Here is a 15095-nt window from a genome sequence, read left to right on the forward strand (position 1 = left end):
GTGGTCTCTCTTTGTCTGAAAACACTTTAATGTCAGTGTTTTCAATAAGAAGAAACCATGACATATTTCTTCTTATTGATTGAATACAGACTAAAACAGCCTTGGTCCGTTGCTTGTCTACAACAATAGAACAGGAAATGGCTCTCTGACCAGAATGGCAGTCAAGTTAAAGAGATTGGATGTGCCAGGGCTCTGATATAAAGGAATAGTTCACCCAAAAATGACAATTCTCTCCTTATTTACTCACCCGTATGCTGTTCCAAATCTATGTGACCTATTTTCTTTCATACAAATAAAGTCAATGGGGATCAAAACTTTTAAGCTCCAAAAATGGACATAAAGGTAGCATAAAAAGTAATCCATACGACTTGAGTTGTAAATCTTCAGAAGCCATACAATTGGTTTGGGTGAGAAACAGACCAAAATTGAAGTCTCATTTCACATTTCCTTATGCTTGAACCATTCTTTCAGTTAAGGCATCCAGGAAAAACATATACTCACCATTTTGAAAAACAAAAGAAGATTTACAGCAATATTTGGATCATAACCACTTAAGTACTCCTTTCTGTCAGCTCGAACCAGTCTGGCCATTCTCCGTTGACCTCTTTCATCATCAAGGCCTTTCCATATGCAGAACTGACACTCATTGGATGTTTTTTTGTTTTTGGCACCATTCTGAGTAAACTCTAGAGACTGTTGTGTGTGAAAATTCCAGGAGATCAGCAGTTACAGAAATACTCAAACCAGCCTGTCTGGAACCAACAATCATGCCACAGTCTAAATCACTGAGATCACAATTTTTGACCCGTATCTGCATGATTTTATGCATTGGAATGCTGCCACATGATTAGCTGATTAGATAATTGCATGAATAATTAGATGTGCAGGTGTTCCTAATAAAGTGCTCAGTGAGTGTATATTAGTTACTTTCTGCAGATTAGAATACAGTTTCCTCGCTTTTTTGCTAAGGACAGGATTACTAGAGTTTCGTAGTTAAACTATTTTATCATTTTTAGTGTTTGTTACTTTCTGAATAGTTAAAAATATAGTTTACCCAAAAATGAAAATTCTCTCATCATTTACTCAACCTTATGCCATGCCAATTGAGTATGACTTCCTTCTTCTGAACACAAATATTTTTACAAGAATATCTCTATAAATTCATATCTTCAGGAGCGATATGATAGGTGTGGGCGAGTAACAGATAAATATTTAAGTCCTTTTTTTTTTTTTTTTTTACTATCAATTCTACTCTCTGCCCCATAGGTGGAAGAAATTGCCAAAAACAAAAGAAGAATGTGGAAGTAAAAGTGGAGATTCATGGTAAAAAATGACTTAAATATTGATCTGCTTCTCACCCACACCTATCATATAGCTTCTGAAGTTATGGATTTTACCACTGGAGTGATATTGATTACTTTTATGCTGTCTTTATATGCTTTTTGAAGCTTCAAAGTTCTGGCCACCATTCAATTGCAGTGAATGGACCTACAGAGCTGAGAATTTTTTTTTTTTTTTTTTTTTTTAAAGAAAGAAAGTCATACATATCTGGGATGGCGTGAGGGTGAGTATATGATGAGATCGTTTTCATTTTTGGGTGAACTATACCTTTAATTATGTTAAATTGGTGAATGATTTTGTTGTGGAGTACTTTTTTATTTCTTTCCAAATTTTACAAATAAAATGTTGATCCAGATATTTGAAGTGAGAGGAAAATGGTTTTAGAAGTGAAATATAAAATATAAAATATACAAAATATATATATATATATATATATATATATATATATATATATATATATATATATATATATATTTTTATAATTTTATATATATAAAAATATAAAATATACAAAATATAAAACCCATTTAATTTTAAATAGTTTTAAATAAAGATTTGTCATAGAAAAACATCACTTTTGCAATGTGTGAGTCAATTTACAGTCACCATGGGGCACACAAATACAATATTTTACACACATTCAGTTGTTTTCTGTTTTTATTTTTTATTAAGCAATATGTCTGGATTGTTTTCTTTTGACAGAGTATTGATGAGTGGCAAATATACACACACAAAAAAAGAAGAAATAATTTGAATAAATATACATTTGTTCTTGTTTTGTTGTTGAAATAAATATAATTTGGCTATTCACTTAAGTTAGTCTCCATGCTTTCTTCAGCACAGTGACACTCATAAGAGACTCAAAGTAAACTCTCAGGTAAGCTGTCTGGATAAGGAGGAGCAGGTGCTGCAGGAAATGCATGGATTGCCGTAACTGGAGGAAACACTGGGATAGAGACTTGACTCTCTTCAGGCAGATAACCTGAAAACCAACATACACTTGGTTGGTTACACAAAAATAGTTCATTTGAAACTTGTAAGGGCATTTCTGCATTTAACTGTATCAATCAGCCTTTTTTGAAGTGTTGGTTTGTCTTCCTCCTCATCAGGCCCCAGATCCTCGATCAGAAACCCCTCAAGAGGTGTATCACTCATTCTTTCCAGAGGCACCAACTCTGGTTGTGGCTCAGTTTGTAGGGTCACTGTCTCAGGTACCTTGGGCAATATAGGTAGAGTGTTGGGAAGTGTGGCAGTGGAAGGGTCTGTTTCCTGAACCAGACTGAGATCTTCTGGTATGGCCTGCTCCTCTACTTTGGGCTGCTCTTTTCTTGGTTGACCTTTCCTTCCTGGGGTACCGCTGGTCCTCTTTCTTGCTCTTTTAATGCTTTGTGCCCTGCAGTCAAAGTTAGTAGTATATTATACAGAATACGTCATTAAACTTTAGAATACCTAATTTATGCATCCGTCAGTACAACAATGTGATTGAACTGATAAATAATCAGTGCTCATTAGCCTTTTCCATCTCAATACTATCTTTACCCATAAACCCACTTGTTGGTTGCCTTTTCCTCTGCCTCAGCCTTCAGTTTCTTTAGCAGGTCTCTGTCTCTCAGCCGTAGCCGACTTCCACCTACTACATAAACAAACCACTCAGTCCTTTGCTATTTGTCTGCTATCTTAATACAGCAGGTATTGCAGTAAAGCATTTAAATAGCACCAAATAAAAGTATACAGCATTGTCTTTTTCAGTCATACATGTATCTAACAGGTGCTCAGTGCAAGGTTTGAATGGCTGTTTTCTCAGAGGAAAGGTAGATGTGCTGACATATGAAAAGAATCACACCCTGTTTATTGCAACAATGTCCTAAAGTCTTATAAATATCTAACTCATCAAAGCCATATAAACAAGCACAAAAACCTGACTTTAATTAAAAGTCCAACAGAATAAAGAACTACACATGAAAAGGAACAGGCTTCAACAAATTATGCATGTAAGAACACAGTTTTCTACTCTTCATCTGATATCAAAATGTTTATCATTTCATCTTTTGAAAACACAAAATCTAAATGAACAAATTCAGGCCATCAGGCTGTTTTCATAGTGATTCATTTCTAAAACTTTGATTCAAAAGTCATACCTTCATCAGAAGCTTTTAATTCAGATGGTATGCTCTCGTTCTCCAATGTCTCTTCCATTTTGTTGCCCTATAACATGAAATAGAAGTATTGAAATGATAGGACAGAAAGAAATTGAGCCCATTCACTTTTCTTGCCCTAAGAGAATAATTATCTAGTTAAACATTTCCATAGTGCTGGGAGAGTTCTTGCAGTTGTGCTCTTATCTTATTTGCAAAGGTGGAGAAATTGGCACAGAAGTAAAAAAGAGGTCATGCTGCTGGCTCTCAGCCCTGATGGCATTTGTGTTTTGATATATTTGTGTGGGTTTATGTGACTGTTTGTCTGCTATCAGGAGAGATTAGAGCCAATAGACCAACATGTAGTCAAAAGATCTGTTAAAAAAAAACAAAAAAACAAACAAAAAAATGCTTAACCAATAAAGGTCAACATTAAGTTTAAATGAGGTCAGCAGGTGTAGATTGGCAAAGACTAGAAATGCTATTATGGTATATAAAATCCTGAACTATTTGTCCATATGAAGAACTAACTTTAACTATGTTAAGTAACTTAATAACATAGCAGTTGGGCAAGGTTTTTCTGATGAGATGTAGCCTAAGTATGGGTCAGTTACTGTTGACACTAAAGACTATGATCTGCATGCATAATCATGCATCCAGCACACTTCCTTTATTGACATAAATGAATGAACCCACAAACTCTGCCTCTTTGATTCTTAGACTTGTATTTTAAAGACACACCGCAGTACAGTACAGTACTGTTAAAATAAGTAAAGACTTCAAACTATACCTCCCACAATAAGCTGTATTTTTTAATTGATAAAAAACACACATACACAGAATCTGACATTAAATGCATTTTTGTCTTCTGTATTTCCATGCAATTTGAATACCCAAAAGAACAGCAAGATGCCTGCCCTCTCAGACCAGTCAAACAACCATTTTATCTGTGCTGCTCATTTTCTGGGTGTGTTCAAAAACTTTTCGAAACACACTGAGGTCTGCTGTCCCACCATGTAGATACTGTCACCTCCTCTTGAACATCTCTGGAGTTAGTGAATAAAATATTAGTGTAGGCAATCGCTGTTTATCTCTGACAGTAATGAGAGTTCCCCCCATTCCCCAACCTTTTTGTTTCATTACATTTTGTTTCATAACATTTAAAGTAAATGTTAATTTCTCTCTCCATCCATGCTTAAATGATGTTACCATCATCATAATACAATTACAGACACAATGAACAATATTTTAATATCAAGAAACTAATAAGCAGGGTCACCCTTTGCCTTAGGAAGCCGTTTTTACAATGTTGTTTTATAAGTCCTGAATTGTATCTATTGCACTATTATTCATGAAGAAAAGCTTCTAGTTCTTTGTGGGATTAAATCGTCACACAAAGATGCTTCATCTCATGAAGGCCATGGAAGGTTTACCTTTTGTTTCACAGTGAATGTTGTGTTGTTATCCTCCTAGAACATGGTGAAAGAACAGGGTTTGCACCATGTTATGCTCCTCTTTGTGTAAAACAGCCTCATATTCCTTTACCGTTGTGAAAGATGGTTACCCATACAATTACGAATCTTCCACCATGTTGGCGTGACAGTTTTGTTGAATGTGGCAACCGGCGAGAGAGAAAGCGGTAAGGGCGCTTACACCTGAGTTAAATTATGTCTAAAACCTGTCTCTAATTTCAGTGAGCACGGGTAGAGCCGCATAAATAGAGCCACACCGCAGGTAGACGAGAGAAAGAGCCTGGGCACCAGAGAGCCAATTGTGAGGCCCGACTCATACCGCTGCTGTCCGGGGAAGCCCAGCTCGTGGCTCAACAACTACCAACGATGAGCCTCCTGGCTTACGGAGACTTAAAGAAAGCCATCCTGCAACAGGTTGGTCGGAGTCCGGAAGAAAGTCGTCAACTCTTCCAGAGCCTGAAGCTGGAGAACTCCGACCGCCCGTTTGCCTTCGCCCAACGGCTCCGCGACGCCTGCCGAAGATGGTTGCTAGCGGGGTCGACGGGATCATCGACCAGGTGGTACTGGAGCAATTAATACATCAACTGCCAAAAGGGATGGCAGAGTGGGTCCAGTGCCACCGCCCGGCGTCGCTGGAGGAAGCCATCCGGCTTGCGGAGGACCACATGGCGGCGATCCCGAGGGAGGAAGAGCCCTCCCACTCTCTCTCTCTTCCCCCTATCTCATTCCCCTCCCCTATCTCCTCTCGTTCTGCTCTCTCTCCAGGTCCCGTTCCTGCCCCATGCAGACGAGGAGGACTTCAGCCACTGAGACCAGTTCCCCGGGTGTGGGAGCCAACACCTTCCCCTATCCCGATGCCCTGCCAACGCAAGTGTGGGCGTAGCGCCTGGGCCAGCCTGCTGGAGGTGTGGGGACCCGGACCACTTCCGGGATCAGTGCCCTCTGATGGAGCTGGGGATGGTGGTGTGGGTCTCTGACCTCCCACAGGCTGCCCCCGACCGAGCTGGAGCGTACCGGATACCGGTAAGTGTCAAGGGGGGTACTCACCAAGCGTTGGTGGACACCGGGTGTAATCAAACCACTATCCACCAATGCTTGGTTCAACCCGAAGCATTGGACACAACTAAAACGGTATCCGGTGTATCCGGTGGTGACCCTGACGATTAAATTCCGGGGGAAAAAGCATAGAGTGGAGGCCGCGGTTAGTTCCTGCCTCACCCATCCGCTGATTTTGGGGACTGATTGGCCTGATATTAGAGTTTTATTAAAGGGAATTTGCACGGATGGGTCTTGTATGAAGTTAGGGAGATGTGCAATGTGCGATGCTCTGGCAGGGGAGGCGGAGCCAGGGCCGTCCTCAACAGCTCCATGTCATAATACGAGAGAGGGGGAGAGGCTGCAGCCCCTCCCCTTCTCAGGGAATTCCCTGAGGGGGATTTCCCTTTGGAGCAGTCGCGAGACGAAACCCTCAAACACACCTTCGGCCAAGTGAGAGTCATCGATGGTCAATGACTCCAGCCAGACATCGCCCTTTCATACCCCTATTTTGTGATTATAAATGAGCGGTTGTATAGAGTGACACAGGACGCGCTCAGACTAAAGAGTATACAACCCAACTTTTGATTCCAAGGAGCCGTCGGGAAATGGTATTCCAGGCGGCTCATTATAATCCCATCGCGGGTCACTTAGGAGAAAGGAAAACACTGAACCGTCTAATAGCCCGTTTCTATTGGCCGGGCATTGGCGGCGACGTCTGCAGGTGGTGTGCGGCATGCCGCGAATGCCAGCTGGTTAACCCACCGGCCACCACAAAAGCGCCATTGCGCCCTCTCCCTTTGATCGAGGTCCCCTTTGAGAGAATTGGGATGGACCTCGTCGGGCCATTAGAATGGTCAACACGTGGACATCGCTTTGTATTGGTCCTAGTGGACTATGCAATGCGATATCCAGAAGCAGTGCCCCTTCGCAACATCTCAGCACGCAGTGTTGCGGAGGCACTCTTCAAAATAATCTCCCGGGTGGGGATTCCGAAAGAAATCCTCACCGATCAGGGCACAACGTTTATGTCACAGACACTACGCGAACTGTATGAGTTGTTAAGTATTAAATCGATTCGCACCAGCATATACCATCCTCAAACGATGGCCTGGTGGAACGATTTAATAAACCCTCAAAAACATGATTCGTAAGTCGTGCATGACGATGCTAGAAATTGGGATAAATGGCTCAACCCCCTGTTATTTGCAGTACGAGAGGTCCCGCAAGCCTCCACTGGCTTCTCCCCATTCGAGCTGCTGTATGGGTGACGCCCACGCGGTGTGCTTGATGTATTGCGAGAGGCCTGGGAGGAGGGACCTTCAAACAGTAAAAATGAAATTCAATACGTTCTTGATCTTAGAGCAAAACCACACTTTGGGGCAGCTAACACAGGAGAATTTGCTCCAAGCTCAAGAACGACAGCGCCGACTGTATGACAGGGGAACTCAGCTAAGGGAATTTGCACCGGGAGATAAAGTGCTTGTATTGCTTCCCACATCGAGCTCTAAATTACTCGCCAAGTGGCAAGGACCCTTTGAGGTCACACGACGAGTGGGAGATCTCGATTATGAGGTTAAACGAACCGATAGAGGGGGCGCACATCAAATATATAAACTCAATCTCCTGAAATTGTGGAGGGAGGTGGTTCCCGTGACGTTGGCTATGGTAGTTCCCGAGAAGGCAGAGCTCAGACCGGATATGAGTTCAAAACATGAACAGTTCACCCCGGTCACTTGCGGAGACCACCTCTCACTGAGTCAACTCGCGGAGGTTGCTAGGTTGCAACAGGAGTTTGCGGATGTGTTCTCCCCTCTACCGGGACGTACAAACCTCATCCATCACCACATCGAGACTGAGCCGGGGGTCGTGGTACGTAGCCGCCCCTATCGATTACCCGAACACAAGAAGAAAATCATTCGGGAAGAATTGGATGCAATGCTCGATATGGGGGTGATAGAAGAATCCCACAGCGATTGGTCCAGCCCAGTTGTTCTAGTGCCTAAGAGCGACGGGTCTGTACGGTTCTGTGTGGATTATAGGAAAGTCAACGTGGTGTCTAAATTTGATGCGTATCCAATGCCTCGCGTTGATGAGTTGCTCGATCGGTTGGGCACTGCTCAATTTTATTCGACATTGGATTTGACGAAGGGTTATTGGCAGATCCCCTTGACACCAATTTCCCGTGAGAAAACCGCCTTCTCCACACCGTTTGGATTACACCAATTTGTGACACTTCCGTTCGGTTTGTTTGGAGCCCCGGCTGCGTTTCAGCGTCTCATGGACCGAATCCTTAGACCGCATTCAGCTTACGCCGCTGCCTATTTAGATGACATCATCATTTATAGCAGTGATTGGCAGCAGCACATGCAACATCTGAGGGCGGTTCTGAGATCGCTGCGCCGAGCGGGACTCACAGCGAACCCAAAGAAGTGCGCGATTGGGCGGGTGGAGGTACGGTATCTGGGGTTCCACTTGGGCCATGGGCAGGTGCGTCCCCAAATTGACAAGACAGCGGCGATTGCGACCTGCCCTAGGCCCAAGACCAAAAAGGGGGTGAGACAGTTCCTGGGGCTGGCTGGCTATTATAGAAGGTTCATACCTAATTATTCGGACGTCACCAGCCCGCTGACTGATCTCACTAAAAAGGGAGCTCCAAACCCGGTCCAGTGGACGGAGCAGTGTCAGCGGGCGTTCACGCAAGTTAAAACCGGGAAAGGAGTGTCTTGCCATCAAGTGGGCGGTCCTCACTCTCCTATACTACCTGTTGGGGCGGGCCTTCCCTCTGTTCCGATCAGGCCCCACTCCAGTGGCTCCACCGCATGAAAGATACCAATGCCCGGATCACCCGTTGGTATCTGGCTCTTCAGCCGTTTAAGTTCAAGGTGGTCCACAGACCAGGAGCGCAGATGGCTGTCGCTGACTTCCTTTCCAGGAATGGGGGGGGGGGTGATGGTAGGCAGGCCGGATGCCGGTGGGGATATGTGGCAGCGGGGACGTGGTCAGGCATCTCTCCGGAGAGAGAGAAAGCAGTTAGGGTGCTTACACCTGAGTTAAATTATGTCTAACACCTGTCTCTAATTTCAGTGAGGACGGGGAGAGCGGCATAAATAGAGCCACACCGCAGGTAGATGAGAGAGAGAGCCTGGGCACCAGAGAGCCAATTGTGAAGCCAAGAGTTTATTATTGAGTTGAGAGTTTATTTTTGTTAAGTAGTTTGTGTATTTTTAGAGTGAGTCATTGAACAGTGTAAGAGCCCTGAATGAGTGTATTTGCTGCAGTGAGGAGAATAAAACGCTTACCTGAACCAGGAAATCTGCTTCTCGCCTCCTCCTTCCACTGAGAAGTGTTACACTGAAATTGTGAGGTTCTCACAGGTCCTGATTTAATTCTGTGGTATTTTCTGAGGCTGTATTTTATGCTATTTAGCACTATACTATTTAATGTCTATTGCTGTAGGTAACCTTTGACCACTGTTCTTCTTCAGTTTGGCAAATCATGTTATTTTTCTAAAATGGTTTCCCTTTAAACATTTAAAACATGTTGTTGCCATTCAAGCACTGACCCTTTGCAGATGCTTTTGTAATTGTTTTAGCTAACTTCTTGGAATTTCTCTTTAATTTAACTTTTGTCCACCATTGGTTTCATTCAGCTTTTATAGACTTTGCTTTGAAGGCTATAAGAGAAATGACAAAGACAGGTTTAAAGAAACAAAATGATGCCATCTTCTGGCAAGTTTTCCAATTATGTACTTTTTTTATTAACAGCACACAATGTTTATAACCATATATATATATATGCAAATATATATATATACTATATTGTAATATTTACTGTATTAATAATTTAAAATTATATATATATTGGTAAGTATAAACAAAATGTGTAGTCCTAAAAAAAGAATAAACCTCTAAATAATAAACCTAATATTGAACCAAATGTATTAAAGTATTTTATTTCAGGACTGGGCTAACTGTTTTGGGACGTGTACAAAGGCAGGCTACATAAAGCATACATTATAGGGAACATACAACACAAACATGCAACAATGTCTTTATTGAAACAAATAGGAAACATTATGGTATGTCTTTTTGCAAACTATTTTCAACTAGCCTAATAAACATATTACATTTTTTGAAGTAAATTAACCATTAAATATAAGTGAAATATACATTTTTAATCATTTAAATAAAATTCAAGATAGTGTAAATACTGATGTAACAAGGAAAATAAAATGTAGATACTGACACATTTTAATACAGATATGCCAAAAATAATGATCAACACATTGCAAACCAGATAGAAAAACAGGATTCTGTACTGGTCTAATTCAAGTCCCCAATATGAAATTAATTTGCATGATTCTATATTCAATTGCCATAATACCATTTTTCATTGACCAAGCAATAAACTGCATAAAATAATTACAAGTGATATTTCCAACATAGTACAATTTACGTAAATTGAGACAAAATACGAGTGCAAACCTTTCATGTCACAAACTCTAATGCAGTAGTTAAATGGCGTTTCTCATGTGTTTGTGAGACTGCAATGGGCGTCGTTGGCCAGAGATGGCGCTATTGAGTATATATTTGTTTCAGTGCCGTTTCCCTCCATGGTTTCTGCTCCCAGACCAACTTGGCGCTGGGCTCAGATCATTCTACAGTCCCAAATTCTTCCTCCATTAAGGCATCTTTCTACCTCTTTGAGTTGAACAGAAATTCCTACAGAACCCAAGAGGCAAGAGTCCAACTTTTGCGGGGCGACATGGATATGAAAAAGAGGATTCATTTGGAACTGAGGAACAGGACACCATCTGATGTAAGCGATTTTTAGCCAAACCTTTAGTTTTGTGCCGAGCCATGCTAGCCGTGCTACTTTTACTTCAACTGACCTGTGAGTAGTTTATTGGTAAGCACATGGGTAATGCCTCTGCCACAGAGCTGGAAGGGAAAGTATGCGTGCAAATTCACATCATTAATGTTCATCTGTTTTTTATGTAAATATAATTTAGACTATATAAGATAAGTAGTTAGTTTGGAAAGCTGAAGGAGTTATTGCAGCATTTTAAGCCCCCGTGCTGGATGTGTATTCATGATTAGTATGGTCATATGCTTAATATTTGCTCATTTTAACATCGGTGTGGTTGGATATGGATGGGATGGTTTATTTCACCGTGGAAGCCATGTTTGTTGCCAACATGAGGCGCCCTTTTATTACACCGCACTTAAAAGATCAAATAATAGCCTTAAAATACTCCTAAAGAAAGTCAAACGCCAACAATTTTTTTAATCCGGTCACATTTCTGAACCGTCGCCTTTCAGCGTGGCTTTTTTCTGCATTGTTTGTGAAGAGTAAAAATAGCACTGGTTTAAACCAAAATAAGTAAAAACATAGCTTGATTAATATACAGTCCCATTACGAATTTGCTTCTTAATGGTGACCGACGGTTTGTGGTTTACAATCAAGAAAAGACAATTAAAAAGTAACACTGAATTAAATGTATATAAAACTGCAAAATCTCAAAGTGGTAATATTAAAAATACGTATACGAGTGTTACGTTGTATTCGTTATATTGTTACTCGCTGCTATGAGACGAGGATTCCCGCCATCACTTACCATTACACCCCACGCGCCACTACTGACTAAACGAACACTCATTCTGTATATACTCGCCTTGAGGATTTTAGAAATATAACAATTGTAGCACAAATTGCGAAAAGTCCGTACGAACAACCTAGTAAAAAGAAGCTACATGTGCTAGTGTGGCTGGAATATCCAGTGAAAATGTTTTAGAGCTGTTATAAAATCAAGTAAACACAGTGTAAAGCAGAACAATAGTGTATTGTCGAGTTTTCGAACTCGGCGTCTGCATTTTGTTTAATGTGAAGATAAGTGTGAATATAGTGTATCTGATGAGGCGCCATGTTGTCATGAGAGAGCGAGAAACTCTCCATTTTTGTCTCACTAATTTCCGCTCTGTCTTCGTCTTTCGCCTTTCGCAGCAGGAATACGCTATTGACATTTCGCTTCCATTTTACAAAAGCTTTAAAATGACATCCTTTTGTAGTTTGTCAGGCAGAATCTCACTGAAGACGGTGTTGTCTTCGGATTATATCCATGTTGTCGACTTGTAATCTACTCTTCTCATTGGTGACTCGCTACGACAGTCTCAACCATAGTGCCACACAACAACAGCAGCAGACTCTAATTTAAATTAATTTATAATAATGGTTTCGAGCCAAAGATATAGACGAACAAACTATGGCGCATCAAAACGTCCAAAAATCTACGCCACGCCTTATAAAGAAGAGTTTTTAAAACAAATAAAACCAGAATTCGTGTTTTTTCAGTTGAGCAACCTTTTCAATAATATTTTGTCAGCATATCTTTTCATGTCCATGTTGACCAAGGTGTCAAACCCCCCTGACTGTAAACACAATACACATGTCCAAGTTTTATTAAAAGTATAGTAATATTATAGCTGATTAAGTTTTTAACATAGTAGCTATAGTATTTAAATGTTTTTCTCTCTTGGTTCTTTTTAGGTACGAGAACTTGTCCTGGACAACTGCAGATCAAATGAAGGGAAAATTGAAGGCCTCACAGTAGAATTTGTTAATCTTGAATTTCTAAGCTTGATAAATGTTGGTCTACTTTCAGTTTCCAACCTTCCTAAACTTGGAAAACTTAAAAAGGTAATCACATAGCTTTTCCTTGTCTGTGTTAAGCACGTGTAGTGTCCAACAATAGTCTTATTTCTGTTCTGATATGGAATGTTTTTTTTATTTATTTAGTTGGAACTCAGTGACAACAGAATCTCTGGTGGCCTTGATATTTTAGCTGAAAAACTGTCCAATCTCACACATCTAAATCTGAGTGGAAACAAACTGAAAGACATCAGTACACTGGAACCCTTGGTTTGTACATTATTCCTCGCATGGATCCCTACATATGTCATGGTTTTACACATTATCTTTACAACAGTCTAATTGTACAACAAATATTTTATAAGCTCCACTTGTCGACAACAATTGTGATGGAAATAAAAATTATGAATACTTGTGACCAATCTGTTCTCTTTGGCAGAAAAAACTTGACCATTTGAAGAGTCTTGACCTTTTCAATTGTGAAGTCACAAACTTGAATGACTACCGGGAAAGTGTCTTCAAGCTTCTTCCACAACTCGCATACCTGGATGGCTATGATATAGATGACCAAGAAGCATCAGACTCTGATGGGGAAGCTGATGGAGTCGATGATGATGAGGGTGAGAGTACCCAGCTTGCAGTTTCAATGTTCATAAATAGTTATTGAGAATTTTGGGGGGAATCGTATTAATTAATATTACTTTCAATGCAGAAGAAGAGGATGAGGATGGAGAGGAGGAATTTGATGAAGAGGAAGATGATGATGATGATGATGAAGATGAGGTTGAAGGAGAGGAGGATGACGAGGATGCCAGTGGAGAGGATGAGGTAAGGGGTTATCTCTCTAATCTGCCACCAGTGCTGGGTAGCAATAGATTACATGTAATCTGGATTACATAAAATTAAAAAAATTGAGTACTTGTAATTGGAATGTACTACAATTTATAATGTGCATAATCAGATTACAATTACTTTTTTTATGGATTACATGATTGACACTAAATTGATTGACCAGGTAGCACTACATTGAAGACAGTGTTGTTCTGTTCCTCCTATAACCACGCACAGAAATAACTTCACAGGGGAAAATGACTGAGCACTGCAATCTTTGCATTACAAAAATTTGATCCCTTTAAAAACTCCATAACTAATCTTAAGAAGCACTTGGAGGTTCTGTATATTTGTTTTTGTGTTTTTAATAATGTTTAATGAAAAGTGTGTTAATTGGTACTTTTAAATTATTTTAATCAAAATATCCAATAAGTAATCAAAAAGTAATCACATTATATTACCTAAAAAATCTGATATCTAAAAGATTAATAAACTGATAACAATAAAGTCATAATTTATAATCTGTACCATATTACATTGCCAAAGTAATTTTCCCAGCACTGTCTGTCACTTATGGAAACTAAGAACACAGAAAACAGATTCATCAGCATGGGCCTGTTGGTTTTAGGAGGAAGACTTTGGCCAGGATGGAGAGGTAGATGATGACGATGATGATGACGATGATGATGAAGGTAATTTTTAACAAATTGAAATAAGGCCTCTTTTTTTCTGATGTTATGACTTTTAGTTTGGTTCCCTTGGTGTCTAAGTGATTAAAAGTCTAACAATGGTTTTCTTAAAAGAAGAGCAAGGAGGAAAGGGTGAAAAGAGAAAACGAGAAGATGAAGATGAGGATGATGAGGAGGATGATTAAGAGCCAATAAACAACCCTTGTTACTCTTTCCTTCCCCCTCCTTTTCAAAAACTTAGCTATCCAATCAACCTTACTACCCCTCCACAACTCCTCCTTTACCCATGCACATCTCCTTGTGGGGGCAAGACTTCACCAGATGAGTGGAGCATGTGGAGCTGTTCAAATGGAGCCTACAAGTTGAATGAGAACCTTCTGAATCATTGGCTTACTCAGCATTCCACAAGTTCACTGTCAACCCCCTGCCCATTTGTGTTTCAAAACCTGTGAGGACTTTGGGGACAGGTATTTAGTTTTGGGTCCGTGCTTTTAATATTTTGTTGAATTATTTTATTTTTTTGCACCCCTTTTTTGACATTTTCTCCCCCTTTAGTTTTTTCCAAAATTCCCAATAAGATTGCTATAGCAGCTGTGTAACAAGCTAGCCATAATTTTAGTGTGGCAGCTTGTGGTGCAAATCAAGGTTGTAGCTACATTTTTACTTTGTGTAAGATGAAAAGAAACTTTGTAAATAAAATAACATTTTGTGCTTTACTTGTTCTCCTATGTATCTGTTTTTTGTCTCAACAATCAGCATAAGACAGAAAAAGAGAATGGCTTTATGGCCAATTAAGGACCTATGTATTTTCATAAAGTACCAAATTCTGGCCCAGAATCATAAAGCAGGAGTGAAGATTGTATGATTGCTAGGAAGCATACAATATAACTCATGTACACTACCATTTGAAAGTTTGGAATCACTCTGAATTATTATTATTA

At 40.2% G+C, this 15095-nt stretch overlaps 1 protein-coding gene across 8 annotated transcripts; it reads left to right on the plus strand.

The window, feature by feature from the left end:
* Positions 1 to 10533: 10533 nt before the first annotated feature.
* Positions 10534 to 14870, plus strand: LOC127443730 (acidic leucine-rich nuclear phosphoprotein 32 family member B-like). Of its 8 annotated transcripts, none has more exons than XM_051702575.1 (7): positions 10534 to 10804; positions 12533 to 12682; positions 12782 to 12904; positions 13074 to 13254; positions 13350 to 13462; positions 14024 to 14157; positions 14269 to 14870. In XM_051702575.1, the coding sequence occupies exons 1-6, from the start codon at positions 10751 to 10753 to the stop codon at positions 14126 to 14128; spliced, it is 726 nt and encodes a 241-aa protein (XP_051558535.1). In that variant the 5' UTR covers positions 10534 to 10750; the 3' UTR covers positions 14129 to 14157; positions 14269 to 14870. The 8 variants fall into 8 exon arrangements, with proteins under 8 accessions (XP_051558535.1, XP_051558529.1, XP_051558534.1 ...); XM_051702569.1 differs by having other exon boundaries at positions 10550 to 10804; positions 14094 to 14157; positions 14396 to 14870; XM_051702574.1 differs by having other exon boundaries at positions 10561 to 10804; positions 13347 to 13462; positions 14396 to 14870.
* The last annotated feature ends 225 nt before the right edge of the window (positions 14871 to 15095 follow it).

This window comes from Myxocyprinus asiaticus, chromosome 7 (genome assembly GCF_019703515.2).
Source record: "Myxocyprinus asiaticus isolate MX2 ecotype Aquarium Trade chromosome 7, UBuf_Myxa_2, whole genome shotgun sequence".
NCBI lineage: Eukaryota > Metazoa > Chordata > Actinopteri > Cypriniformes > Catostomidae > Myxocyprinus > Myxocyprinus asiaticus.